The sequence below is a fragment of the Poecilia reticulata genome, chromosome 9 (assembly GCF_904066995.2).
Source record: "Poecilia reticulata chromosome 9, P_reticulata-male-v2, whole genome shotgun sequence".
NCBI lineage: Eukaryota > Metazoa > Chordata > Actinopteri > Cyprinodontiformes > Poeciliidae > Poecilia > Poecilia reticulata.
In genome coordinates, this window is record NC_088838.1 from 27,018,787 (window position 1) to 27,046,462 (window position 27,676).

The following is a 27,676-nucleotide window of genomic DNA, read 5'->3' on the forward strand; positions in this document are numbered from 1 at the left end:
AGGAAATGGGACGTCACCTACCAAAACAAACAAAAGTTTCTTCTGGTGTCTTTCTGTGTAAAAACAAACTACAGAACTGTAGTGCAGTCTAAGATGATGTTCCTGTTGCTACAAGGTTGTCAGGCAGGGAATTCCCACACACTGTTCAACTTTACCATCTGTGTGTAGATGGATGCCTTCCATCCATCGACTGTGTGAGTATTCATCACCGCATGTAGCGGATTTACATGGCCCAAGCCATTGAAAATAATGGGTCTCTGACCTCGGCAGTGTTATGAGTGTAATGGAGGGGAAAAACGTCCTCATTCACCAGTAGCCAGCAAAAGTCGAAAGCCTTTCACATCTACAACATCTTTATTAAAACTGACTTCAGAGAAAGAAAATCATGAGGTTATAAACGTGTCGTATTCTGGTCAGGTGGCATTTTTGCACAAATTTCAAATAAGTATTTTAACTTTATAAATGTGTGATTTGTGTTTTAAATTTCAAGGTTTTTTTGGTAGTATGCTACACACTTCACTGAGAGAAGAGTTCACAAAAAACAGGATTAATGCTTAAAGTATCCTGATTGATAATTTTCTCAAAAATACACACTGCATAATTATGAAAGTCCTCAAAGAATACGAACCATTTTCTGCTTGAATTGCTGTCTTGTTGCAAAGCCCACTGTGAATGCAACAATGTCACCTTCATATAATCAGATTTATTTTTTTTTATTCATGCAGAAAAAATTAACTACTTTTTTGGACGTAATCTCTTATTCCCTGACATTTGTAAGAAGATGCTGCCTCTCAACTGCCCTGGCTTTGATTTGCCTCCTAATCTAGTTTGCTATCATATGTTTATGGTTAATAGGTGTTTGACAAATCAACTGTTTTGCTTTTATTGTACTGACAGAAGGAGCTGAGGTAGACGGACAGACTGGGACATGTCTGACATTAATGTGGACACTGCTCTGGTTTATCATTGAAAGAAAAAGACAAAGCAGAGCTCTTGATTTAGAGGTCCATCAACACCTCATCTAAATCAAATCAACTGAAATGAGCTTCCTCAGTATAGGTGGCTTGGTCCTTCTGCCTCAGAGCTACATGTAGCGCCACTGCTTCTTCACATTAACAGAAATCAGATGAGCTGTTCAAGCATTTGATCCAAATGCCTCCTTGGGGAGGTTTTCCTTTAGGAAGAGACTCTTGGGCTGACCCAGAGCTTGCTGAAAGGATTATATGTTCCCTCTGGCCTGGGAATGCCTGGGGATTGCTCAGAATGAGCTGGAGAGTGTTTCAAGGAAAGGGGATGTTAACCCTCCACCCCCCTGCATGATCTCAGACGGGTTTAGTAGCTCATGCTCTGACCGGTCAACCAGTGTTATTAGCCTTTAGACTCCCCTTGCAAATACAATTACAAATATTTAGTTACAAGTATTTAGTTTATCTTTGACACACAATGATAAACTAAACAATATAGACAAAATATGTCCATTACATTTTTACACCAAATCATTCTTGGATATTAAGATTTAATCTGCTCAGTTCGGCCTATTTTAGCTCTTTTCAGAATGAGCTTTTTTAGGGCGTCTTTGTCACTTTAAATCCAAATAAGCAGCTGCTGGCCACACCCCCCAACTCAATGCTATACTCTCAGGTGAAAATGGCAGCAGACAGATGCATTTATTATATAACAAATTATACATCTGTCCATCTTTTAAAAACAGATGTAGAACCTCTAGCAAAACCTATAAGATTGCAGCAAGTGGTTTCTGGATGGTAAGCCATACACAAACACTTGTTTTTGTTCCAGCAGCCATTGCATAATGCGTCCCCTTTTATACGAAATGGCACAAAATACCACACAGTAAATGACTTGATGTTGGCTTTAAAACAAATTGTAAAGGAAACGAGTTGTAATTTTGCAGAATATTAATCTATTGCAGTCTTGAGTAATTACATTTCTTGTCCTTTTTCACAACTGACAAATTGTTTCCAAATGTCAAAGACTTTAGTTTGTCATGCAGGAGTCTGTATCTGATTTAGTCGTGGTTTGTCTTTAACTACATCAGAAGTGTTATTCTGTTGTGACAAGTCCAAAGTTTCCAGAAATATAATTCATCAGACCTTGCATCATTCATTCTGTGGCGGTTTTATTGCATTGCTTAACAGACTATTGTATACCTCTTTACAGATTTGACAGACCTAATTATGTGGACGATTTAAAGCTCAGAAACAGTTTGAAGGAATTATGAAATTGTTTGTCACACAACATAAGAAGTGAAGATATTAAGAACTAATCCTCTCAGTTGAACATTGGTAGGCCTGACTTATTTATGCAAATAAAGCTCTCACTTCTACCAAAGATAACAAATCAGAAAATTGGATATTGAAAGTTTCATGAAACGAGATGAGTTGACAGTTTACCAAAAGGGGGGGCAGCTGTCCATGGGAGAAACATACACACTCAGAACAGCCTGGCACCTCCTCTTTATGGTCAGCGGCTTGGACACACACTGCTGTGGAATGACACCCCATTTCTCAACCATCGTTTGATTCAAGTTGAACAATGTGGTTGTTTTGGTCACTCCGGTATAAAATACCCAAGCTAATCTGAAAAGTGTGCTGAGTGGTTGAAAAACCTCACTCTATCAAAGTGTTACCTTGGAGGACACCCTGATTCATGAGAGTAGATATGTGGAAAGTACCCGTATTTTAAACAGTGCTATAATTTCAGTTACAAGTGATTTGGAAATGGTTGCTCATGTTCTGTGTGTCAATGGGACTTTGGTGTTTTTTCAATTAATTACGGTTGTTTGTGTTGGAACCTAATTTAAAATTGAGCATGAGCAGCGTTTCATGCCAGTTATTTCCTTTACAACAAACTTAAATACACATAGAGCTTCTTATTGAGATTGAAGGAGGTCTTCCAATGCTCAGAAGTAGCATTGGAAGGCTACTTCCAATGCTACTTGGAAGTAGCATTGGAACTTCCAATGCAAATAAAGCTCTCTCACTTTATTTGCATTGGAAATAAAGTGAGAAAGTCTGATTTTTTTTTTGGCAAATCAGACTTGATTTGCCAAAATCAAGTCTGATTTTGGCATGAGACCAAAATCAGACTTTTACTTTGGAAAAGACTTCCAGTCACCAATTCAAAGTAACAAAACTTTCTGTAGTTGTCTGTGTATGTGTTCTGTAGGATTTATAGTAATGGAAACAAGCAACACCTTCCCAACAGTCATCCTTACACACTTGTCGAGCAGAACCTTTCCCACATCGGACATCCACTCACACGAACGCAGACGCATGTGGACACTCGCATGGATGCACACTTTAAGCCTGAACAGTTCTATCCACCAGTTTTAATTTAATTCTAATGTATTCAGTTTGCTTCAGTGGGCAAATAGATGTCAATGGTACTCTGACTGAAGAGAGCAAAAAGAGAAGAATGCTGGGAAGAGAGAGTGGGAGGGAATGGGAAGTAAATGGGAAGGTTCTTCAGCTGCACTCATCTTTTCCCACCCGGTGAGTGGAATCTATCGTCCGAACAAGCTGTCGACAGAATTTCTACAAGAGCCATTTGACCTGAGAGCGAGGAGCGCTATCAAAGTCTTTGCCACTTCCAAGTGTGCCTTTTTCAGCTCTTGAATAAAAGGATGGAGTTTTTATGTACTCCAGGAAGCATCCAGCGAACAAAACTAATAAGAAATGATTTTAACTCAACATTAGCACCTAGGAGAACTGAGATGAGAACTGTTAGCTTTGTGGATAACATTCTTAGAAAAACAATTCCACACAGTTATCATTTGAAATATTTAATCGGGGTTGGTTCCTGAAGAACACCCTCTTCATGACCAGGAAGGAGTCAGACTGACGGCTTTTCTAATGCAGACACTGCTCTGCTCTGTCATGTAAGAACTGAACCAAACTCTAAATTAATTGGTTCAGTTAAGTTCCCACCCTGATCTTTGGTCCCAAGATGTTAATCACGATCAAAAAAACAAAATCCTGGATACAAGTGGCAAATATTTATCTTGGAGATGGGCTGAACAGCTCAGTCACAGGGGTAAAATCTCCACATAAAAAAAAAAAAAAGAGTAAGGTGAGGGGCTTGGATTATCTTGCAAAAGCTCCATCTGTACTCCTCTCATTGGAGATTTTCTGAGCATGTCTACAGAGACCTTGATGCACTCCCACTAGGACCCACGAGAGAGACTGGATTTATCATCTTGCCGTTGAATCCCCAAAAGTAATGTCTGGATATTCCTCCTGATCTTTTCTCAGTTAACCAGAAGACAACAGAGGAGAGGATTTATGAACCATTTCTGTAAAGGATCTCGTTAAGGGGAGCGTTCTTTAACACATGTTGGACTTCAGACAGTAACCTCTGGAGATGGACGCCAGCCTATGTCACCCCGGCAACCCTACAGTAGGCTTTATTCAGAGTATTTTTTTCTAGCCTTGTAGCCATGCTACGCTATTGGTCAAATTGTGTGTTCTGTGGAGAAGTTAGACCCCACTTTCACTCTTCTAAAAATGCTGCAAACACTCCCAAATCTGAAATTGAAAGCTAAAGATATTAAAACAGAAAAACTTGCTTTAAAAAGGTCCGTTTTTCTCTGATAGCATTTTTAGACTGACTCTTGGTTAGCTTTCATAGCGGGGGCTGAATCCTGGTATTACACTAAGTACTATAGCTAATATTAGCTGCCCTTTTACTGGTGGACATACAATATAGTATTATAATGATCACCAAATATAAACAATAATATGTCCATCTTACTTGTGAAAAGTTATCCCCCAAACCCTCACATCAATAGTCTGTCAATTTGAATAAAAATATCCTGCAGTGCTAAGGCATCTTCTGCTGTTTTGGTTTAGCATAGGAGGGATGACCGCTCCAAGATGGCCACCGTATTTCCTGTGCCTGAGCAACCAATGCGGGGTCTACTCTTTATGGAAAAAAACGTTCAAGGCCACTCTCTTTGGCTTCCAGAGTTTTGAAAATGAAAGAAAAATGATTTTTTTTTCAGAATGACAGATATTCAGGGAGAAGAAGAGGTGCATAGACGTCATAGAAAATAAAGGTAAGATCATAGACAATTTTCAACGGTAATCAGAAAAGAGAGGTCAGCCAAAGATAACATTCAAAAAACTGTGGCTAACCAGTCATGAACCGCATGTCATTGATTCTAATGTGCTACTTGTTGAAGGTTGGGGTTAAAAATAAAAGCATTGTAGTCGAGATACTAAACGGGAGCAGAAAAAATTTATATTAAAGAAAGAAACCTATAGTTTTATGTATGAGCTGCGAAGTGGCATCAAAACATATTTTCACACATTTCTGCACCGCAGTTGTGCCTTATGCCTTATGCCATGTAGAATATGCCAGCACTGATGTACACCATCTGTCGGCCTAAAACTGATTTATGTTTTGGGTTTACAAACATGCATATTGATAAGGATATTTTTTTGTTTCCAATAAATTATTTTGAGTGTGGAAAGAACTGTTGGAAAAACAAGTTTTAAGGACCTCAGTAATTTCCCCATTGCTGCCCATTTAAACAGGTTTCAGTTTCATGCTTGCCAAAAGATTTCCACCAAGTCCAAATAACTGGGATGTGCCACAGGAACTGTGACCAAAGGAAAATTATGTCCAACGTTGCCTCTGGACATTGTTTCACATTGAAAATAGTGAAACATCGCTATTTCCAAAGTAAAAATTAGTATTTGTCTTAGGAATGTAGATGCGGTGCAAAATCTGGCAAGTTTTCAATAAAAAGTAGGACTTGCTTCTACATTGTGGCTTGAGTTTGGCTGCATGGGATTTACTGTGATTGAAGTTCAAAAATAGAACGGGGCAGGTGCTGTGGTCAGAGTGGCAGCGAATAAGCACAACAACTAAAGTATGACACTGAAGATCGGTTTTTTGAGGGCACATTTTTCTTCATTTACGGAATAACATCTATTAAGAGTTGTCTGAGGACTTACACCCCAAACTGACAATCCAATCTTTATGATGAATGTCTTCCTGGTTTGATATAATGAACATTTGCTGCCTCTAGGCCTCCTCTAATGGTGACAAGTAATATTTTTTTAACAAGAAAAGAGAAACTGCAATGAACCTACTCAGCTAATTTATGCCTATAGTAAAGAGCATTGGTAAAGTATGGTTTTCTATTTATTTTGAAAATGACTGGTGCCGTATACAAATATGGTTAATATGTTGAGGGGGGAGTATTATCTAAAATGGACTTCTTTGAGCTTTATATTATGCTATGATGTTATTCCCTTATCAAAAACATACCTGGAGTTTTCCTAGAATTCTTTCATGCATTTTTGATAAATCCTTGAACATCTTGTGGCGTTCACCCTTGGAGCTATACAGTCCAGGACTGTGTGTTGTGATGACGTACTGAAGGCTGAGAGTTGGAAAGAGTAGGAGCTTCTAATGGAGGCCAACTTTCAAGGCATCAAATTTTCCATAAAGGGACATGTTTGATATATACCACATTTATTTATCAGCTGAAGGTAATGTAGTTGATTATGCTTTATAAAATGGCACTATGTGCTTGGAAAATGCATAATACCCTTTTTAATGAGCAAGCTTTATCTCTGTGTACAGTGAGTAGCTTTTGAAGGTGTCTAAACTAACTCCCTCGGCTTTGCATGTTTTCTCGAAAAAACTCGAGTATTTTGTTGGATATTTATTTCCTAACCCACACGGAAGCATATTTGTACAGTGAAAGAAGATAACAATTTGTTTGTATTTAACCTTCCTGATGGAATATGGTGTAGGACCTTGTTTAAGCGCCAACATGACTGATAGTCTTTTTTAGATGTCTTGGGTTTACATGGTTTTCTAAATTTTATAAATAAAACTGAAAAGTGTGGCATGCCTTTGTTTTCAACCCCAAGAATCAATACCTTGTAGAAACCCCTTTCGCTTGAGTTGCAGGTATTTCTGTTCAGTAATTACTCTGCTTCTGTGTTGTCATCCTGCAGGAAGGTATTTTTTCAGCCTCTCAGAGGTTTTTCCAGAATTGCCTTTGCTTTTAGCTCCATCCATCTTCCCATTACTCTGACCTGCTTTCCTGCCTTGGCTCTCCACAGCAACATGCTGCCATGCAGCATCTTGCAAGTAGGCCCAACAGCTTCATTAGTGACCTGTGTAGTGTTATGTTAGATGAACAAAGATTGAGATATTGTTCTATAATGATTCTCCAGTTTCAACTGCCCAGTCGTCAGACGAAGTGGGGGGGAATCATCGAGAGAAAATTTACAGACCTAACTTTAAGTATGAATACAATATATAATATATAATAACAAGGGGGACTCTGAGGGCATTTGAGGCTAAATACAAATACATGACTCACTGATTTGTGCTGGTATGTTACCAAAAATTCCAATATATTATGCCGTTTCTGGTTGCAAACTGACAAAATGTAAAACTTTCAAAGGACATGAATGCTTTTGCAAATGGGAATGTTCTCATTTTACAAGAAATATGTTTAATCTTGAACAGTTCTTTGCATACAATCTCAAATATCCCCCACATAGCCTTGGTATCTTGGTATACAGACATGTTATTTGTACAAACATTACTCTTTACTGCATGCTTGCTGAACTAATGCTTTCCCTCCGCTGCAGTCCAAAAGGAATAGATCAGTTAAAAATAGATCTTTCACGCTTAAGTCGTGGCAAATGTCTAGCTTGTTGAAAGGGAAGTCACAGAGTGGAAATGAAATAATATATTAGAGTAAAATGCACTTATGTAGTTGGATGGATGCTGGTTCCCTACTTGCAGAGACGTAGTTGGCTTGTGAGTGGGAGGAGAGAAAAATGTGTTTGGGGACAAGTGAGGGAGCAATGAAACGAAGCGTGATGCCTGCCTGATGGAATCAGAGTGAAAAGAGCAGAAAGAAGAGAGAGAAGAATAATTTTGGGAACATCAAAGGTTGATTAGAAGCAATGAGCCGAAAGCCTCCATAATGACAATCGCATATATCTGATAATTGATGATGTAAAGCTGGTGTCCACAAGCACTGGGGACCAACAGTGGTGTGGTCTCTTGTACTCCTTTTGCACAAATGATTTGGTCATCCACCATCAGTCAGGATTTTTAAATTTGCAGGTGATGTGACAATATTGACTGAAACAATGAAGCAAGGCGAAATTAACTATAGAGCAGTGCTATACATTTAATAAAACTCTTAAGATCTTTCAAAACCAATCAGATGGTTTTGACTTGGGTAGCAACCTTCACAAAAATGGTGAAGTACAACAGCTCTTATCAAAATAAGCTGGGTGTTTGAAGTGCAGCTGAAGGACAAGTTGCATTCTTTGCCTTCACCAGAGACATCATATGCGTCTAATCAGGGCTGTCTTTAATGAAAAGTAAAACATCCAAAACGTATAGATTCAGGAATCGGAGGAAAACCTGAAGATGAACAGGAGCCGTGGGTGTACAGTAGAAGTTCAGTAACACGGGTATAAAAACTGCAAGAAGACACAAGTGAGACATGGAATGGTAAAAAACAAACTGTGAAGCACAAATACTCAGTATGGAAACTGAAATGAATAATAAAGAATGTAAACAACAACAACAAAAAAACCCTCAGACAAGACCAAACACAAAGTCCATGGGATCATGACGGTCTTCATTTTCCAGCAGGGATTTGCCACCAAACCACACAGCTGAAAGTATCAACACCTGATTTAGTAACCCTAGCATGACTCTGGTTGACTGGCAAACTAGCATGACCAAGCCTCAAAGAGAATCTAAGAAGTGTAAATGAGGATATGAGACACCAGACCCTGGAGGCCACAGCTAAAGGAGTCTGGGCTTCAGCACATCAGCCAGCAGTCCTCAGGCTGATCACCTCCATGTCAGTCAGCCCTCATAATTCATGCAAATGAATTATGAGGGCCAGTATTGGTTGCATATTCTGTACAGTATGTGGACATACATTTAGGTAGTATTTTTTTTAAAAAAAAGTTTTTTGTGGTCTTATGAAGCAATATAGTTGTCTTTGTTGCCTAAAATTAACTTCATTTTTGGAATTTAATCCATGAAAAAAAAACAAAAAACATTGAGATGCACCTGACCTGTACACAGAAGGATCATGTTGGTAAATTACCCCCTGCTTGTTCAATCTGCTTTAAAACCGTCACTAGGGGGTGCTGTCGTTCCTCCTTAGTCCCTCTGACGGAGTGGAGTCAGACACACGGAGAGGCATCGAGGCTCACACGTATCTCCGTCTCCGGAAATCCTCCCATCCCTCCGCCGGCTGATTTGCAGTTCAATAAGTCACAATGTCATCTATTTAGCTTTTACACATTTGGCTGACAAAGGGAAGCAGGCACGCCGGTTTATGAAATATCGTCTCGGACTTAAAGAGGACCTTAATGTTCTCTCTCCTCTGACTTGTTCAACTCCCCATACCCTCTGCCCCTTTCCACCATCACCCTCCGTCCTCTTGCTTCGCTCGCTCCTTCACGTGCACGTGGCCACAGCTTGCATCAATAGAAAGTGAATGAGTTTCGTGCGCGAGGTGCCCTGGAGGTTGAGCGCGCATGAGCACGTGCGGGCTTGGTGGCGAAGTTGGTGTCTATCGATTACAGAGAGAACAGGTGTAGCGTGTGTCTTTGGATGAATAATGCAGAACTAAGCCTTGAGAGGATAAACGAGACGTGGACTCGCGCTCACGCTTTATCTAAAAGTAGCTCCGACACAGTCACGTCCAGTTTCCTATAAGCTTTGATAATTAAGTTTTTCCATTTCTTATTATATATATATATATATAAAAAAATCAACAGTCTGTTTCATTTTCACACAGATTATAGCGAGTTACTTTTTTTTGTTTTTAGTTCAGTTTTCTTTAAACTGTAAACAAATGTTTTCGTCCATTACATCTGGGTGTGGTATTTCCATACAGATAAAAACAAGTAAATTACCTCAAGAAGGCAAAGGAATAATACAAAAAAAAAAAAAAACCCTACTAATATCCTTTACACTTGATTGGTTCTCTAACTGCCACTCACATCCCCAAATCCCACCCTCCCGCAGCCTCCCCAGCCCCACAGCCGTCGCTAGAACCCCACCAACCCCTCAGCCTCCTCCTTCCCAAGCGGCTGCTGAAAGCGACAGAGCTCCTCTCTTCTCTTCTCTTCTCCCGTCCTCTCCTCGCCTCGCTCCGTCTCGCTGATGGTGTGCGCACAATTCTCTCAAGTTGAGCCCAGAGGCGCGTCACTCGCACAGCAAGCGGAGTGAAGCGGTCAATGGATAGACAGAAGGAAGAGGGGAAAACAAGGAGAGAGGACGGAGCACTGTTTGGATTTTCTTGAAGACATTCGATTTCAAGAGTCAGACTTTTGCCTTCGCTTGTAGTGTCAAAATCGTTTCGGACGTGGACTTTTTAAAATAAACATTTGGCTCCGGTTGGCTTTAAAGTTTGCAGGAAAAAAGTGCGATGAAGTCAGTGGCAGCTTACCCAAGATTTAACCGTCCCGTTTGGATACATGAAGCATAAGAGCGCACGGGTTGAAAAGCCCAGCGATTGAAAAAAAAACAAACTGTTTTGAGTCACTACAGACTTTTTGGTCTTCTTTTTTTTTTTTTTTTTTTTTTTTTGTTGTTTTCAAGAGATGATTTAACGAGCGGACAGTATGCACAGGAAGTACCATTCGGGAATTTCTTTTTATTTCCAACTTCAAAAGGATTTATAGTTTTTCTCCCAGACCTCAGCAGCGTGCTGTTTGTTCGGTCAATCAGAAGTGGAGAGCGCAGTTCGGTCAGGATGAGAGCGTTTATGGCACCGACGCGACAGTGATCCGAAAGTTGGAACAAGACAGAAATAGTACAAGCTGAGAAAAGAAAAAAAAAAACCTCCCAGTTTGTCCTTTTTTTGTGAACATTCCCATTGGCTTTCACCCGGCAGGAAGGTATGGAGACGGTCGGGAGAGGGACAGGCGCGCCGGTGGGATGTTGCCTCTGGAAGACCGTTTTAATTCTCGTCCTGTGGAAAGGTAAGACTTGTTACTGGAAATACGTTCAAACTCTTAATTGTTTCTATAATCACTTTGTTCTTGTGTCGGAATTGGTTTTAATTACGTTTTATCCACACTCGAGGGGAGGAAAAGTCACAATTCAGTTTGTGTTGTTTTTTTTTCTGGTGTGGAGAGTCTGCCTGGACAAAAAGGAAGTTTTCAGCACTTAACTTAATCCATTTGTTCTCCTAAAGAAAAAAAATGTTTATAGAAAAATTTCATCTTGGCAAAAATATAAAGACATGACGTTAGGGTCTTTATCGAATAAAATATAGAATGCAACACATGTATTTTCTCGTGTGAGACAATGAGTAATTGACTGCCGAAGCATCAAATGACAGATGCCTTCTAACTGGTGCCATCTGAGACGCGCCAATTCCGGGGCTGACACGCTCCTGTGCCAGCTGAGCCAGGAACCTATACTGTTGCCCAAATCCACCCATTTTTTCCCAGTTCGTAAGAATTAAAAAGTACATTTTGACGCAATTTATTGCATGGTGTATTTTAAATGGTAGTGAGCGCTTTAAAGCGGAGGTCCTTTTCACCTTTCTTCTAGGTGATTGGATGTGGAAGATGAGAAGAATCGGACTTAAAAGTAAACCCAAGTCGGGATAATTTGGCTTCGTAAATTTAATACACATTTTCCTTTCATTTAAATCAGATCAACAGTTTAATGTTCCTTCCTTCATAGAACTCAGGGATGCAAAAAATAAAAAAAAACAAAATCTCTTTGATCAGAGAAGCGGAACCAAAAATAAGTATCCTGGGACGTTTTAAATACCAGTCGACTTGCACCACCACCCGCTGTAATAAGCGCAAAAAATAGATAATAAAGTGTAAAGCGCGCTGGCTGATTTAAAGCTCTCTGAGTGGGTTCGCACGCCTCCGTTTTCAGTCCAAATGACAGTCCTTCGGCATCAGTATCATAATCCCGCGAGTGTTTTTTTTTTTTCTGCTTCTTCTTCTTCTTCTTCTTCCTTTGTGCGAGTGTTAGTGTGCGTGGCTTTAATCAGCTCGGATCAGTCACGGCCCACTGAGCAGTTAACAGAGGCTGCGTTGTGCGCTCCGGAGCGCGGTGGTCTCCGTGCACTCCGACAGCCAGTGAACGCCGCGCCTGAAAACAGCTGTGGCCGGCAGAAACACGTCTGAGTAACCAAACGCTGAAATCGTCCAAACATTTTCTCTGCTTCTCCACTCCCCCGGTGACCTTTCTGCTCTCTTGCGTTCTCCGCCTATGATGAAATACTTAAGTGTTTTCTCTGCGTGCAGGGACTGTCTGTACCTTTTTGTATCACAGTGAATACAGCTTTCTGACTGCTGTTTAGTCGCTCCCTTGGTGGCAAGTAGGCCGGTTGCGTTGCTCTTTTCTTGTTCTGCCTTGGTGTCTTTCTCTCACCCACATGCTCATGGAGAGTTCTCTTACATCTTGGCTCTGGTTAAAAAGCTTTTATTGGACACTGGTACACCACAGCTCTACTGGTATAATGAATAGCAAACACTGTTAAAGCTTCCAGTCAAACTTGTCTCTGAAAGCAGTCAAATTCACTTCAAGGATAATTTGTTACATGCAGAATAACAGTTTGCATTCTTGTAAATCTGGATTGAATCGTGTAAGATCTTCCTTCCAGAAAAGCTTCAATCTTGACATCACAGAAGGCGCAAGGCAGCTTTTCAGCGTACTTTTTAGTACGTTGCTTTATGTCTTAATTATGGTGAAATTGTGTCTTAAAGTTTAATCATCAAAAGAGATCCAGACTGGGATATATAACGATGCCTAAAAGTGCCTGAAAGTTTCTCGGGGTTGATCAAACTGTCTAGCAAGGCCTGATTTTTAATCGCACGTGTATCGGTTTAGTGGTTTCAGGATACCGAAAGGTTAATAAAAGTTATGATTTTAAACTGTCAAAATGTCGCATCCAATTGTTTCCACGACTCAAAAGTCCTTTCTATGAGATGCCAGAAAATATTCTTGAGTGCTCATGAACTGTAAGGGGCTTCGAAGAACGCTGTGGTTTCCCCTCCCTCACCTCTTGCTGTGCACTGCCAGCCAGCTGGCTTACATGAAGGATAGAGTTCTCTCCGTTTTACATTTTTGCTGTTCATTTTTGGATAAACATTACAATGTGAATTTTTTGTATAAATTGCTCATATTGTGAGAATCTGAGGCATGTGTCTACTTTAATTGTCTTCCTTCAGGTTAAATTTAGTCAAGTCCTATGTGCTGAAAATGTTAAATTTGCTACATATTTTTCAAGTTGACAGGTCAGTGGAAGAGTTGATGTTTTATTATAACTTTTAGTTATTTTTCTTTAATTCAGACATCAAACCTCGAGTTGATTGAGGCAAAAAGAGTCCTTTATTTTGAGAGATGACGAAAAACATGTCACTCTAATTTTCAAAGTATTGAGTTCAATACTTGTTTAAATGCACATTAAATAACTACTAAAAGCATTTTTTTTTTATTGCCACAAAGTCACTGTGGCAATAATATGTTTGCAATACGGCAAACATTTTGTGAGATGTGCAGATAAGTCAATCAGATGCATAGAAAACTTTAAACCAATTGACAGTTGAAGTTTTAAAGATGGTCATTAGAATGAAAGTTTAACCTGTTGGCAACTTAAACGCACCTCAGATCATCAGAAGCTTTGATCTGGGGCGACACTAATGCAAGCTAGATTATGACATCGCCTCATATGTGCAAAAGTATAATTTTTATTTATTTCTATTTTTTGTAAAATCCTGCAGTGAAAATCCATATTCATTTCTCAACTGTGTTTTTGTTTAGAATTTGCAAGTACGTAATCATGCAGTGTTTATAAAAAAGAAAAATAAGCCACTTTTCCCTGCTTTCCTCTTGTTTCCCTTTCACAGCTTCCCTTCTTAATGCGGAGATGTGCTCACATTTAGGTGATTTGTAGGGCTGTCGTGCTAATTTGTCAAATTTTGTAATAAACATCACATCATTGCAACAAAATGTATTGCGCTTTACAGTGTCTCCCAAACTGATGGTATTTGTCACTCTCACAAACTTAAGTGGCATCCCTATTTCAATATGACTGTTTCATTCTATTTACATCATTCTGTTGTTTCATCATCTAGGTCTTCTCCAGGATGTCATTGTGAGTTTTGTTCAAAAGCCAAGCTTCTCCGATGTGCCTGTTGTGAAGCGAACAGTTTGGTGTTAAAGGGCCTATGTTATGTTTTCCAGGCACATAGTGGAATTTTATAGCAGAATCAAGTAACTATACCAACTTGAGTTGTTATCAAAATGTTGTGAATATCAAACATGGCTTAAACAATTTTGTCTTTGCAATTTGACAACTTGAAATTGAAGCTCGTACTGTTTTCGACACTCCCTTTTCAGCACGTCTTCACAAAAGCACTACCTTATTATGCCGTTAAGCATTTTAAGGAGTGTTGGACTGAAAAATAGTTTCTATCGAAGCTCGGCAGACTCACAGATCCACCAGGAGTGTAGAGGGGAAGGTGCATTAAAAAGGTGCTCTGAAAGGCGAAAGCTCGGCTAGAGACTGAAGCCTGGAGGTTGAATTTTGGGGAAATATGCGGTGCAGTGTGGGAGAAAACGTTTGTCACCCCAGTTTGTTGCCATGGCAGAGTGTCATATTTTTTAAACATGCATAAAAGAATCAAATCAACACTTCAGGTATGTTTTTGATGAGGGAATGACATCGTAACATGATATAAACCTCAAAATGGATTGATTTCACATATATCCTCCCCCCCTTTAAGAATTGAGAAGATGAACAGCTAAAGGATGGTCAAACACAGTTGTATAATGTCAGTATGAACAGAGCAGGAAATAACCTGTTTGCAGAATGGTAGCTCCATCCATACATCCCTTTTTGAATCGGCACATTGGAGAAGTCTCCTCCAACCACTTCAGTAAATACCAAACAAAGCAGCTTATTTTGTAGCTGATACCGCTCATAACTTTAAATAAATCCACCACTAAACAGATAAGTATTGGTATGAAATAGGATGGCAATGGGGTTTATGGTTTAGCATAAATGTGACCGTGGGCCACATTTATGCTAAACCATTATCTTGGTTGTATAATGCGTTCACTAGCTGTTGTGATTACTGTACCAGATTGAGTATAGCATCATAATTTGCATCAGTGCCTTTTAAAATAAATGGGATAATAATATCTTTACTGAAGGAATTCAACAATTTATTTGAACTCTTTCTACATTGGTCTGGCTTTATGCTTTTGATAATTAACTAAAAGAAGATTCTAAGATGACCCTTTTTACTGTACTAGTGAAGGCCACCAGGTTTTCATTTAGATTAACCAGGTATTTCATAGAGCTCACAAATTCAGTCTTACAAATTTCTCAATGCCTTTCGAAGAGACACTGTGGCACACAAAATTACAGATCCTCCATCTTACTTAATGACATTTCACCATATTCAACCTTTGCTTCACACCAGTCACCTGGAATGTTTATTGCAGAAAAGCTCAATCTCACTTTTATCTGACTGAAGAATATTGCGTTAGTTGAAGTCCCAGTAAGGTTTTGCATAATTCCACATTTATGTTTGTGATGGTTTGGCAGTTTTTTGTGACATTTCTCCAAACAAATGGTTATATTTCAAGTTTACTGTTGTTGGTGACCCCGAAGATGCCACATTTTGCTGTAGTTCTGCATCAGTGAGTGAGCTTCTGGCCTTTTTCTCCTTTCCATCTTTCTTTCTGTGCTTTGGTGGTAAGATAAATATGGGTCATGTCCAGCTTAGCAGCCAGTGACTAAAACAAACACGCCGGTGTCAAGGAAAGTCACAGATTCCTAATTGGAAGTTGCTAGAAACTCAAATCCACTTAAAACAGTAGAAAATAAATATTGAATAAACAGTTACAGAGCTGCTACAGAATAAATCAAAAAATATTTTTAACATTATCTTTTCACTCTATGAAAAAATATATTGAGAATAATTGTTCCACTTTTTCTACTGACTTTTTATGTATTTAACAGAGTTGGCAAAAAAATATATTCCATTGATATTTATCCACATTGAATCTCCACAGGTCAAATTTGACCAAAACAAGTTTAAGCCTAATGTGTTACAAAAACCAGGCTTTGATTAAATCCTTTAAATTGTTGCGTTTGCTTCAAGGGTTAATTATTTTCTGCTGTTTGCATGGAATTACTTTTTCTTTGTGTCCTCCCATTTATGTTAATATCAGTCAGTAACTCTTCATATAGTCATAATCTGGCACTGTTTAGGCCTTAGATCAGTAATTACCTCTTCTAATATGCTGCTGAATATTAGCTATTCATTTTAAAAGAATGAATGATATGGCCTGCAGTTTTATTGAGAAATTGTCCACAAGGGAGGGTTGAGTTGATATAGTTTTTGACAGTGAAACATTCCCTACTGTGGTTCTCAAACTCTTAAATACCGAAGCGATACTTGTTTGGGCCCAGGGCATTCCTCTTAAGAAAAGTCAAAGGAAAATACTTATTTTTACTTGGCTGTCTGGGGCCATTTAAAATGCTTTTAGCATTAGATCTCATCAGTCTCGGTCTCCAGTTTCACTAGCATGTGCGTTAGCGCTTAGATAATTTAAAAAGATTACCCTTGTGTTTAGCAGTTCATTTCAGAGATTTGCCCCTTATTGAAGCTGCTTTTCTTTGCCTTTTTCTGCAAATGTCCTGTTTAAATGCATTTACGTCTTAAAAGAGCTGCTTTCTTTCCTTTTACATACCTGGAAATACCATAAAGCAGAGTTTCTATTGTATGTGTCAAATGCAGATGGGGGGGAAAAAAGGTCCGTTGATGTTGTGTATGTGTCTGCTTGAGTGTGTTTCACACTACACTGTTAACCTGTAGTAGAATGTCAGCTCACTGCAACATTACTCATGCGTTGTGGGACATTAATAATTACTGATGTTAAATCAGTGATACTCGCACAGATGCACGCATGCACACACAATGGAAGTCTTTACCCTGGCCTTTCTATAAGTTGCTCTTTTTTACCACTTTTATTGTGTCTCATTGTTGGTTTCATTCACTCACTGAGCCATTCATCCACCCTTGTATACCTCATGCATACAGTCACACACTCACGCACACACACAGGCACCCACGCCCCCCACCCCCCCACCCCCCCACCCACACACACACACACACACACACACACACACACACACACACACACACACACACACACACACACACACACACACACACACACAGCTTACTGAAACAGATCCAAAGACAGGAGGGGGTTTTCTTCCCTGAAAAACAAGCAGTGAGGATTTCCAGTCTACTTATGGACATTTTGTAGATTTTAAATATAAGCTTATACTTTTAAATAAATTGAATATTTTTAATTTCTGAACTTTTTTATCGACTGAGTCAATAGGGAGTTATGAAGCATGTAGGTATAATTGGAGAATCTCTCCCAATGGTAATTTTGTCCCTTCACACTCGGACGGTTTTGGTAATTTTGTTCCCAATGAAAAGCTATCTCTCACGAGATATTTGGTATTGACCACATGTAAATAGTTTTTTACTGTAATGGAGATGATTTGATGATTACCACTTATAGTCTTCTTTAAGTAAATGTGGTTACGTGAGGCTAATACAAAATATCTAACCACATGAAGTTCCTGAGAATTCTTTGATCAGTTATCTTGGAATCAGAATTTTTGAGCTTTGTGTTATTCATAAACATACCCAAAATGTTGCTTTGATTCGTTTATTTATGTTTAGGAATCCTAAAATCTTTCTTAGTGGAACTGCACGTCTGCTGGGCTCTTATAGAAGCTACAATGGTCTGAAGAACGGTTGTAAACGGCATCGATGGATGGCTTAGAGAAGCTTTGCTGTGACGACGAGTATTGGAAAGGGTTCGAGGTTCTTAAAGAGACGGTACCTAATTTCAAGGTATGAGATGAGTATATAATGTGAAGTAAAATAAAATTTCTACATCTCCTTCATCTTGGTGTTGTATGAGGAGTTTGGTATGGTTTCTATCTCCAGCCGTCGGTGGTATCTGAGTGCAGAGGTGTGGTATCTTGTGAACAGGTCTGCAGTCTCTCAGCCCCAATATATGCCTCAAGGCATAGAAGAATTAAAAACGGGAAAACATACATTTATGAAGATTGCAGGCAACAAATCAGTTCTTTCTTTCATCACTCAGAGGAGCAGGAAGTGACAGGAGTGAAGAGATTGTAGACTGTGATAGGAAGATTGTATCTTTCCTAGAGAGAGATAGAAAGAGAGAGAATAAGTTCTCCGTCTCTCCTGCTTCCATCAGTGAATCTCATCGACAAAACTCCTGCTTGTTAAGAACACGCTTAATCATGAAGACGTTGTTTTTATAAAGATGTCAAGATTAGGGTAATGGCAAGGAGGCTTTCCAATCTCAATCAATACCACTAGGGTAAAAAAGCTGGTTAGCAGTTTGATGCCTGTCTCATTTTCTATCAAACAAACTTCTTGGTTGGCTGAGCCAAATTTTAAATCTGCATATGCCAAGGACACAAATTGTTGCATAACTATAGAAACAATATTTAAAAGGTATATTCATGCTTTTTATTCATAAAAAGCATTTGTGCATATTCAGGCCTTAGTTGTAAAGCCTTCTGTTCTGCACTCTTTAAGGATTTGCTGTGACTATTCTTGGACAAAATAATAAATCTTTCTCTCTTTTATACAAAACCTTTGGCAGCATTGATGGGTCAGTTGGTATTTCGATTCTTGGTCTGGCGCCATTTGTTGCATGTCCCCCACACTCTACCCCCTGTTCTCCACCTTATTTCCTGACAATTTACAACTTAATAAAGGCCACTATTTTTCTAAAATCTTAAAAAAAGGAAGCATTTTGACTTTATTGCTTATTGGAGATTAATAAGCTTTCAGTTTTTCCACATTTACAGACGTCTCAATCCCCAAAAGTGTGGTTATATTGTGGGATTGTACATTAATGGCGACAAAATAACCACTCTACGCCATAATTAAAAATGCATAAGAACCCCTACTAGAACTAAAATGAAAAGGGGTACTAGAAATAATAACGCACTTGCATTCTTTTCTACAAGAATCAAATCATCTACCACTGCTTATAGCAGCAAAGCTGAGAAGTCGGAAGCTAAAACAGGCGGTATGTGTCTGCTGGTTTGGCCGCTTCCTCCGTGGGGCTGCGTAAAGCCGGAGAAGAGAGGCTTTGGATTCAGCCATATCTTCCTGCAGCCATGTCTTTGTGAAAGACATAATGCTGCATTTGCAATATTCCCACTGAGTCCTTGTTAGCCCTACATTCTCATCCTCTTTGTATATGCCAGGGATCTTAAATTTTCCATAACAATCAAGGGAAGAAATGGTTTTAAACTTCCATTTTGAAACTCTCCATTTTGGTCCTGCCCTACATCTGTGTAGCCTGTTGTCCAACTCAGCAGGGATTTCGAGTCTTATCCCAGGTAGTAGTTTGGCTTTGGGAGACACAATCAGCTGCTTCTGTAAGTGGAAAAGAGCAGCTGCAACAAATGCCTTCATCAATAAAAGATTCCTCCACTGTAATCATTGAGCATTGGGTCAAATATTAAAAGGTCCAAAGGAGCTGATCAAAAATCTACAAAGTAGCAATAAACTGAAAGAAACAAAAGATATGAATAAGTGGAGCAACAGATGCCCACTACTTTACCTCATTTCAGCGATTGGCTAGCATTAATATAACAACAAAGCAGAGATTTGAACATCTCTTGTGTTTTTTCTATTATACTCTTCCCTGTAAACCAACTGAAATGATAAAATATACCCAATGCTTTTCTCAGAATTGAATGATCCAGTCTATAAACCTGCTCTGGAGTCAAAACACTTTACCCAGTCTTGACCTCTTGCATTTAAATATCTCATGAAATAACTGACTCATAAGAGGTGTTTCAAAGTTTAATTAATGGACATATGTAGTTGTGAGTAAAGTGGAAAAAGAGGAGGTCAATCTTTAACGGAGTTTCAGCTTCGGAAAGATCATAAACTTCACGCTGTCAATTGTCATTTGGTGATTATTTGACCTCCTGAAAAATTGGGGTTTCATGTGATGGACCAACACAAAGTAAAGTTGTAATTGTAAAATTGAGGGAAAATGTTGCGTAGCTTTCAAAATTAACAAAAGAAAATATTAAAAGTATGATCATGATAAAATGGCTCAAACTTAGACTAAATGGAGAGTTGTTACAGTTTCATCTAGGTCTTTACTTTGACTGGACCAGAATATTGTTTGTTCTAGTTTTATTCCAATGTGGTTTTGGTTGCTTCATTCCAAATATTTTTGCAACCTCCAGCAGGTTTTCTGCTGTTTTGCATCAACTATCTTCCCATTTAGTCTGACCAGCTCTTCATGCGAGTTAAAAAAAAAATCCACATTTACCAAATATAAGCCTTATTGTGGCTGATGCCTTGAACTCAACCTTGGTTCAGCCAATCAGCTCACATCTATGTTCTGTAACAAGTTGGATTTAGCATAGCCAGTGACATAACCAAATATTTCTATTCCCTGGCATCCACTTTTAGACACTGATTCTAAAGAGAGCAGTTACTGTATTATCCTGTTTTTAAAAGCGGACACCAAAGCGGTCATTTGCACATTTAAAACTGAAAGAGTCTATATATAATATTGGTAATGAGTTAGGAGCAAGACCATATCTTAGTTTAGCAAAACTTTAAGAAGAAACTCTGGCCAATTGATGCATTTGTGCTTGATCTCTGGTCCACACATATTCAGCCCTGCACTTTTTGTCCTTATTAGCATAGTCCAGTCTCATTTTTATGTTGTGCTATTTATAGAATTTGCAGTTTCTGAAAGTCATTTTATGATACTGAGCAGTTGTGAATAGTTCAAAGATTCCTCTACTCAAGCCTGTGTGTGTGTGTGTGTGTGTTCCAGTATGAGCTACATATCTGGGTATACTCTTTGACCATGAGACGACGTGGCTTTTAAAGCGCTGTCGAGAGGTTTAAGGGTCTTGCTAATGAGCAAGTCATTTTCCCTCAGATTAGCATGAATAGCCAGACTAATTTTCTGTGCACATGCCGGTGCGCGAGTGCACTAGTGTGTATGTGCGTATGAATGCCAGTGTGGATCTGGAAGTCATGTCTTGGAGTTTAAGGTTGAGCTAATCAGCAACACATTTCCCCCTGCATTAGTTTCACTTAGTTGATTAGCTGCACACTCGCAGTGCGAACGCGTGTGTGTGCGCGTGTGTATGCATGTGTTTGTCAGAGGAAAGGGGAGACAGGCTGATCATTATCATTATGACTCAGTGCCTCAGAGGAAAGCAACAATAGATTACCGTTGGGTCTTCATTTTTCTTATTGAATTTTACAGGATATGATTTACTCAAAATTATACGGTTAGTAAATTAATCTTCCCCATTTCATGTTTGTTCAGAAGATGCATTTTTAAAAATGTGACATTTTGCTTACTTTTTTTTTTAGCTGGTATTTCACATTTTATAACTAACATTATTAAAAAACATGTTTATAAATAACAGGTCAGTGAAGCAGTTCCACATGTGCAGTACACCATAATCTAACAATAATGGTTTGGATTTTGTCCGCAGTTATTGCTATGATTATTATGTCACTAGCACTTCATTTCAGTCATCTTCCAGTTCATCCAGCTCTGTCGTTCATTTTGTCTGTTACTGTTACAACCAGTCTAGGGGGGTCAGGTCGCAACATGAAGGATCCATCCTCCTCTAATCTCAACAACCGACACACACAAAGTTGAACAGTTGACGATTATTTTAAAATGATGTATTTTTTTTATAAAGATGTTACCAATGGAGTACTTGACTTCAGAGTGAGCTATCGCCGAAAACAACAAACAAAAGGAAACTATCTAAATAGTAACTAACTTACCTAATCGAAAGTAAATAAACGAAAGGACAAAAACTTCCCAACTAAGAAAAACATGAAAAAACTAGGAAAACATAAACGGCAGCTCACTCCTACACTCCAGAACTCTAACACAGATGAACAAAGGAAAGGGGTGTGGCCGGTGGAGATGAGTCAAAGATGGAGCACAGGAAGTCCGCGTCAGCAGCTTTTACGTCCGTCACCTCCGGAAAGCAGCCAATGGGACATCTCCGTCGTTTTCTCAGAACCAATCAGGGACGGGCACCTGCAGACTCATTATTTATAATCAACTTTACTACGCCGGTCGTAACAGTTACCTTTAAGATTACAGTTCTATATGTGTATTTGCAAATAACATAAACCCAGCCTAATTATCAGTGTTTTTGCAGAGTTTCCACTTAAAGATGCTGACAAAATGCAGCAACCTCAGTGGGAATCTTTAAAGAAAGCACAAACATTTAGCATTTCAACAGACATTACAACTTGATGTTCTAAGATAAAAATTAAAGCAGTGATAACTGCCCTGCTAGTTGGTCATTCACAAATTTTCAGTTTGAAAGGCATAGAGACGCTGCGGCTGTGGAGCGTCTGGTATTTTTTTCTCTTTCCCAACTCATCTTGTAGGTTTTAATTATTAAAGATCTGTACATTATTACAAACTCCTTCTGAGGTAAAACTCGTTTAATCTGGTATCAGTGCCACTATAATGAATTATCTCTCTTTATAGCAGACTGTAGATCCTGAGTTGTGCTTTTTCTGTCTTTCTGCAGTCTGGAGTTTTAAGTTGGATTCATTTAAAATCCGTTCTACCCAAACATTTCCACATAGTTTCTAGTGGCAGTTGCATAATTAATCAAAACTGACATTGTGTTTACAATTTTCAGCAGTAGCATCCCAATTAAATGTTTTCTTGACATTGTTATGCTCTACTAATAATTTGCCTACTTTTCGTTTTTTTTCTAAACCCGGTTTCTCATTTAGAGTTGGCAAAGTCTAGTGAAAAGGTGAGATATTTTTGGTCCGCTGATAATTCCTGTCGGTGCAAACCTACACGTGTTTATGTTATCAAACGTGCAGAGTTTGTGTGGAGTTTGTCATCAACACAAACTCTGTTTACTGTCGGTGATCAACCTAACGTGAACGACTTTTCACTTTGGAAGAAAAGCCACAAATGCAGCACATATGAATAATGGCTACAGAAAAAATCTGAACTTTTGAGATGGGAACTTGGGAGGCAACGATGTTGCCTGCACTACCATCTTCCTCTGCTTGTTCGTTGGCTGACATTAACATAATGTGATTCATATAACTAATTTTTCACAAACCCATTTTTCCCCTTTCTTTTCTAACACTAATCCTAACATTCTTGACTTTTTCACTTTATCGTTTCGTCTTTTCTGCTGTGTTCTCGACATCTTCTCATTTCAAAACCTCATTTATTGCCTTCACTTTTTCTACATTTGCTCTGCCTCATTCTCATATGCCCCTCACAGATATTTTTTTCCCCATGTATTTTTCTTTTATGTCTTTCTTCCTTCTTTCTATCTCTCCTTCTCTAAGCACCTCTTAACCAGCCCTTTGAGAGTGTGCGAGCTGCTTGGCCTAAATGATTTTCTATTACCGCCGCCTGTTAACAGGGCTCGATTTGATCAAGCTAATGAAATTGAAAACTTTCATCTAAGCCAAATTGATTTCAAACCTGAAACCACATACGGACAGAGGGGAGGAAAAAAAAAACAAAAAAAAAACAAGAAGCCAAAGAGCATTGAGTTGGTGGAGCCTGACATGCACTTTACAAACATACAGAAATCTATTAGCCAGCCTCTCTTTTAACTTTTGTCCTTGTGAAACAGAAAGATCCAAAGCTGTATTATTTGTCTGAGTGCAAGACTACTTGAAATCATTTAGCGTGCAGAGAGCATGGATGATTGTGTGCAGCATAACTGGCAGACTAAGATGTGGGATCAAATATTTCCAAAAACCAGAACTGTGTTGGTGAAAAAAGTTAAATATTTTTTCTACTTCTTCTACTGGGTTGAACAGGGAGGCTGTTGATTAGTTTGAGTGCTACTGCCACCTAGAGACTGGAGGCTCGTTTACCTGTTAAACATGAATAAAGGTAACAATAAAATCTTCCTGGTTCTTGCACCCCTCTGTTTGAGAAATACAGCTATCAGGGGACTTTATTTAATTACATTGTGGATTTTTACATTCCCTTCTTTTTTGCTCAATATGGTACTGGCATTCCTTTAATCCATGCATTGTAGTATTTAGTACTATTCTAAACAAAACTACAGAAATAGGAGAGTAGCACGCAACCCTGTTAGGTTTTCTTGCTTGAGATTTAGCCTTTTCCTGTTAATGTGTTAAATTAAACTTATTGGGAGTGCCTATGTTTTCTAGACCAAGGACGCATCTAAAAGCTGCAGGACAGGCCCTTAAGTACTGAAGTTTGAGACCCGTGAACTAACAAATGCTGAGCTAATGACGGTAACAGTGATTTTTACCTTCCAACAAAACACCGTCTGTGCACCGTGTCACAAAGTAAAACTGACTTTGGGATCAAAACTTTTACATTTTGTCTTCATGGCAATAAAACTACACAAATTTAGTCCTAATAAGAAACCATTTTGCAAAGCCTTGATGTATTTTTCAGCTTTTACAGACGCCTATAGTAGAGTTATCATTGATAACAAAAATTCCAAAAATTCATGCTCTGAAGAAAAACCAAGGTTCTTTGTTTTCTCAGTCTTTGGACGTTTGGACACAACTGGATGGGCATGGAAAGTTTCTGATATTTTCAGAATATTCAAACATATGCTTTTCCAGATGTGACCAAATTTAAAGCCCATATCTTCTATTAACCATTTTTTGGTATTAGAACTTATTTGATTTAATACATGTTGCCATAAAAGGCCCATCAAGCTATTGTTTACACCATTTGTTTTGCATTTTGTCTATATTTTCAAATACTATTAAAACTTTGTGCCTTTAACAGCTGTTGCAACCGTTATGATTCAACAGATGTTTTAGGTGTAATTATTTTTTTCTTCACATATCCAGGTGCTTTTAATTAGCTTATTATTCTTGTCTGGGTACATAAAGTTCAGGGACTGCTTGACTCAGAAGTGCTGCAAACGGTAAATGAACTGCAGAGTGAGGGAGTGCAAAGTAGAGAGACTGAAAAGAGAAGCATGGGGAAATGTTAAAAGGCCAGGCCTGGGCCATGGTCTGCGCACTGTGGAATAAAGGGGGACAAAGGAATATAGAATAGGAGTTACGGAGCTGGAGGTGGGAGAAGGGAAAAAAAAAAGGAGCTGTGGGAAATGAGACTTCAGGTAGCAGAGGCAGAGTAGGAGGGGAAATTGGACAGAGATGAGAGGAAGAGCAAAACAGAAAAATAAATTACAAGTTTCAGAAGGAAAGAGCACAAAGGAGGAAAGAGAAAGAACAAGGTAAACAGATCTGGCAAACAAAGGCATGGGAGGAGACTAGTATTTGGAGAGGGGGGGAGAAAAGCTGGGGCAACAACAAGAGATTTTGCATTTCATTCTGGGTTGCTCTCAGGCTGTAGCCTGGCATTACAGCTGAGATTTCGACTGTTTACAAACCTCCAAGTGGCATCAGGATCTCATCTACATAATGTTTAACATGCTCAGCTCGGCTGCACTCTGCCCGTCAAAGAGAGACAGTGTAAGGATTTTGGGCATCGGTCCCTGAGGCCTGCTAAGAGGTCAGCGAGAGAGAGGGGAAGAGAGGTTGTAGTGGCAAGATTCAACAGAGCAATTGATTTAAAGACCTGCTTAAATTACACTGACCTTTGTTTAAATTTTACTTGGTAGAATCGTTTAATCTACCTTGTTTTTTTTTTTACCGTTTCCAATGAAGAACAGCTAAATTTCTCCTCCATTTTTTTATTACTAAAGAAAACAGTTGGAGAATATCTGTCATTTTATGACTTACAAGACGGTCTGTGTTTCATGGAAGAGGCACAATATGACAGCTATACATTATGCTTTCTGATGTAGCTGAAAAACATGAAAATGACTGAAGAGAAGGGTGACGTCACATAGAAATTTTGCATATTGCATATTTTCTTGTGGAGTTTATCCTGTAATAAAACTGACAGTTTACAAGCAGAAGAGCTATTCACTGAATTTTGTAGGAACATAACTTTTGGTTGGTATTGCAGGATAGGTGAGAGGTTAAGCTGGATAGATAGATTGATTGATTGATGGAACTGAAAACTGGCACACAAAGCCAAATCTTTCTATGTTGAATGTTGAAGTGTGCATTCACACTGGTCCTGTTTAGTCTTCCTTAATCGAACTCTAATTTGTTTGCCTGGATAGTCTGGTTCGTTTGGGGAGGTGTGAATGTGTAAACAATGATGCGAGCCAAAAAACAAACTCTGACCTCTGGTCGGTTGACGTGAACTCTGGTGCGGTTTAGATGCTTATGTGAATGCTGCGCAGACTGAAGAATGGTCCAAAACCAGGAAGGGGATTATAGCGCAAGGCATTCTGGGTAAATACAACCAAAACAAATGAACATGTCTAACTCTAGCGGGAGAAATAGCTTGTGGTTTCTTGTCAAAGACAGAAGAAAAATCCTACAAATTATAGAAACTGACAGTACATTTTTGTTTACATTTTGTGAAACAGGACGTTGCACTCAGTGTCTTGATGTCCTTCAGTGGTTCATGGTGCAGCGCCCCCACAGGCGAGGGGGTAAAAGTGTTGCTCAAAGGGTTTGTTTCACTTGACACAATACTACACCAACAGAAAATGTGTTCTTGACATATTGCAGATTATGTGTCTGCTATTATGGTAGAGACATAAGTCTACCAAACTATTATGTGTGAAAAAAATCCTAAAACAGCTGAGATAACATTGTTAGCCCAAAGATCCTGCATTACAATAGTTTTTCAACAGAGCTTTGTTCTTGGTATTGCTGCTAAATATAAAGCGAAGGCATATTTGGCCAAAATCAAGCTTATTTTTTATAAACTTGAATTCCTTTTTTCTGGATTTCCTACAATAATTTTTCAGCATCCAGCAGTGAATGGACACTGTGTGTGTGGTACTGCAGCCCTGCAGTCTTCAGTGGCCAAGGCCTTGTTGACCTTCTGAAAGCATCGGTGTATGTGTGTGTGTGTGTGTGGGGGTGTGTGTGCGTGTGTGTGTAATGCGATTGTTTGGTAGGAAGTTTCATCTCCCTGTATGTGTGTGAGATGTATTTTTCTACAAAACCTGTGTGTGCGCCTCTCTCTCTCTCTCTGCATTTATGTGTCTTCTTTAAACCAACATTGCTGCAGTGGGAGCCTTTTCAGGACTTTCAGGCTCCACTGTTTGCTGAAGAGGGAGGAAGCGATTAGCTGCCCGTTAACAAACCTCTTAACGAACCCCACTAATGAAACCTGAGGGCAGCTCTGGGATGGCCTCAGTATACTGCTGTAATTAGACTGGCAAATAAGAGCTCGTTATGCAAAGGAGTTAAAGTTAATCTGCATATTTTTACCTGAGACACTCGCGTAACACTGACAAATGTTTACCCAAAGGCACTGAAGAGGAAAAGAGGAATTAGAGAGGCACAGAAATGAGAGAGAATGAAGGAGGACGAAAAGTAATGATCGGGTGTTGTTCAGCAGCAACAAGTTGGGCAAGGTCAGTTTTCAGTATTGAGATTAAAACATCCATCCATCCATCCATTTTCTTCCGCTTATCCGGGGTCGGGTCGCGGGGGCAGCA

The 27,676-nt window shown here is 39.1% G+C and overlaps 1 protein-coding gene across 1 annotated transcript in view; it reads left to right on the forward strand.

Moving 5' to 3' along the window:
* LOC103469947 (transmembrane protein 132B) overlaps positions 1-27,676 on the forward strand; it is a 243,194-nt gene that overhangs the window by 15,991 nt on the left and 199,527 nt on the right. Inside the window, exon 3 of the mRNA XM_008418032.3 lies at positions 10,928-11,015. Within this exon, the coding sequence (XP_008416254.2) occupies positions 10,934-11,015 (82 nt within the window). The 5' untranslated portion in view covers positions 10,928-10,933. The remainder of the gene's footprint in view (positions 1-10,927; positions 11,016-27,676) is intronic.